At 38.8% G+C, this 3,078-nt stretch overlaps 1 protein-coding gene across 2 annotated transcripts in view; it reads right to left on the bottom strand.

Annotated features, from left to right (window-relative positions):
• Nucleotides 1-3,078, bottom strand: part of SS18 (synovial sarcoma translocation, chromosome 18) — a 73,331-nt gene that overhangs the window by 57,527 nt on the left and 12,726 nt on the right. For both annotated transcript variants that reach the window (XM_010828939.1, XM_010828940.1), the window contains exon 3: nt 1,697-1,781. In XM_010828939.1, the coding sequence (XP_010827241.1) occupies nt 1,697-1,781 (85 nt within the window). The remainder of the gene's footprint in view (nt 1-1,696; nt 1,782-3,078) is intronic.

The raw sequence follows: 3,078 nt of genomic DNA on the forward strand, positions 1-3,078 counted from the left end.
GATGCTGGGAAAGACTGAGGGCAGGAGGAGAAGGGGGCGACAGAGGATGAGATGGTTGGATGGCATCACCAATTCAATGGACATGAGTTTGAGCAAACTCCGACATAGTGAAGGACAAGAAAGCCTGGTGGGCTGCAGGGGGTCGCAAAGAGTCAGGCACAACTTAGTGACTGAACAACAACCAAACTCAAACTTAATAACAAATGCCCCAAACGTCCAAATTGTGGTCTCTAAATATCAACTCCCACAGAAAAAAAGGCTAGCTGAAAAAACAGCTGGGGCAGAATAGTTCTGGGGCAGAAATATAGTCAGTCTTATCTCTCTCACAAATTCTAAAGCAAATAAGCTCTACAAGAATACTGGAATCATGTCAGCAGGACATAGGACGCCAAAGGAAGGGATTCCCACCAACCAAAGGTGAGAAAACTTGAGCATCACAGTGTCTCAATGGATTTAAACACATTAAAAATATAGAAATGTGTACGTTCAGATAATAATAAAAACAAAGACAAAATCCTTGGTCATCCTTTGCAAGGTGCTGCAGACCAACTTGTTATTCTGAAAACTGATGAATTGATTAAAAAATTGATAAAGAATAGAATCAAGACTTTATCACGACTTTCCTACAGGAACTCTATTTCAAGATAACCAAATATTTGCTGAAATTTTCCTTTTTAGAAGAAGTACAATGCAGGAGGAACTGTAACATGAGAAATTTATTATTCTTAGATCCTAAGAAACAACGGACCCAACCAACGAGCACCAATGACTGATAAACCCATCAACTGAAAGGTAGATGAGGAACTTTATAATGGTCTGGTGGAACCGGTATCAACTGTGAGCACTGATCAACCTTAACATCACTAAAAATGGGACAACAGAATATGTTCCTCCCAATGAGATACAACAGCAACACTTACATGGTGCAATCAATGAAATATTCAACATAAAATAAATCTAATTATAGTCGAGCCTCTCCATCTAGAAAATACCAATTTAAAGGAAATAAAAATGAGATGGAGGAACATGTTAAAGGATCATGAGGCTACAAACAGCCAAATCCAGAATGTGAGAAATTCTACAAAAAAATGACCCTCTTTCTTCAGTAAGTAAATGGAGAATGAAAGAAACTGATACAGGTTAAGAAAGACCTAAGACACAGATCAACCAAAGCAAAGAGTAGGCCTTGTTTGAATTCTGTGGCAAACAACCAGCAAAACATTCAAATTATTTTTATATAACTGGGGAAAACTGAAAACATCCTGATTATTATAAGACATTAAGAGATTCTGGCTAAGTTTGTTACATGGGATATCAGTCCTTATCTGCTAGAGATGCATATTAAATTACATACATGATGGACAGGGATCTGCTTTAAAATATTACAGATCTGTTCCTAAATAATTTGTGTGATTACACATCAAAATAAATGAATAAATAGGTAGGTGGATGGGTGAATGAATAGATGGATAGATGCAACTTCCTTGGGCAGCGAATCAATTCTAGATGAATTAATTCAAATTAAATATGAAGGCAAAAGATTAAAGCTAATAGATCATGTAAACGAATATCTTCATGTTCTCAGAGGAGGGAAGGATTCCTAAGCAAATCTCAGAATCACTCAACAAAAATCGGTCCTTCTGTACAGAATTCCACAAATATTATCTACACTTCCCACTATTTTAAAGGTACTTACTGCTGGTAAGAGAGACTGCATGTTCTGATTAGAATCTGCTATTGTAGCAAGGTAGACCAAGTTGGTATGCAACATCTGTTGATACCTATTAAAACAAAACAAATGTCAATATTAAAAAATCATGTTCTTCCTATCTGCTTACACACAAACAGCATTCTATTTCTCAAGTTTTTAGTAAGAGATTTCTGTTACATGAACATCAGCAGCACTTCAATTTTTTCCTATTCTGCAAAATAACTGCAAATAAGTACATTCAAAGACAAAAATAAACACAGGGCTCTTGCCATATGCTAGATACTTAAACATGCTTTATATACTTAAACATCAAACCAACACTAGGAGGTAAAGGTTCTTATCTTCTCCATTTTACAGATGAAGAAACTGAGGTTTAGAAAGGTTAATACCTTGTACAAGACTGTACAGCATAGAAAATGGAATATACTAAGACAGGTAAGGGCTCCACACAAACTACTGAGTTGGCCAAAAAGTTCTTCTGGTTTTTCATATTATATATTACACCTTAGGGGAAATCCAAATGAACTTTTCGGCTAACCCAATACATTTACAAAGAGATCTAGGATGAAGGAGTCAACAAAACTGATATGCTCATTCTGTTTCCTCTGCCATTTTCATGTTGCCAAAAACCTCAAAGTCAAGTACAGTCAACACACTCTGTTAAAATGTCAGAAAGGAGGTGGAAACCACGCGTTTTTTTATCCTCATTCCCGTAGCAGTGACCAATAATTTATGCCTGCTGTAGCTGTGCTGCCCAACTATCAGGACCTAGCATATAGAGGACAATAAATGCTACTGCTGCTAAGTCGCTTCAGTCGTGCCCGACTCTGTGCGACCCCATAGACGGCAGCCCACCAGGCTCTGCCGTCCCTGGGATTCTCCAGGCAAGAACACTGGAGTGGATTGCCATTTCCTTCTCCAATGCATGAAAGTGAGAAGTGAAAGTGAAGTCACTCAGTCTTGTCTGACTCTTAGTGACCCCATGGACTACGGCCCACCAGGCTCCTCCGTCCATGGGATTCTCCAGGCAGGAGTACCGGAGTGGGGTGCCACTGCCTTCTTCGAGAAGACAATAAATAGGTGTCTCCAATTAAAAAGCAGAGACTTTACTTTGCTAACAAAGGTCCGTGTCATCAAGGCTATGGTTTTTCCAGTAGTACAGTTAGACTATAAAGAAAGCTGAGCGCCGAAGAATTGATGCTTTTGAAATGTGGTGTTGGAGAAGACTCTTCAGAGTCCCTTGGACTGAAAGGAGATCCAACCAGTCCATCCTAAAGGAAATCCGTCCTGAATATTCATTTGGAAGGACTGATGTTGAAGCTGAAACTCTAATACTTTGGCCACCTGATGCGAAGAACTGACTCTGT

The sequence above is a fragment of the Bison bison genome, unplaced genomic scaffold (assembly GCF_000754665.1).
Source record: "Bison bison bison isolate TAMUID 2011002044 unplaced genomic scaffold, Bison_UMD1.0 scf7180017864498, whole genome shotgun sequence".
Lineage (NCBI taxonomy): Eukaryota > Metazoa > Chordata > Mammalia > Artiodactyla > Bovidae > Bison > Bison bison.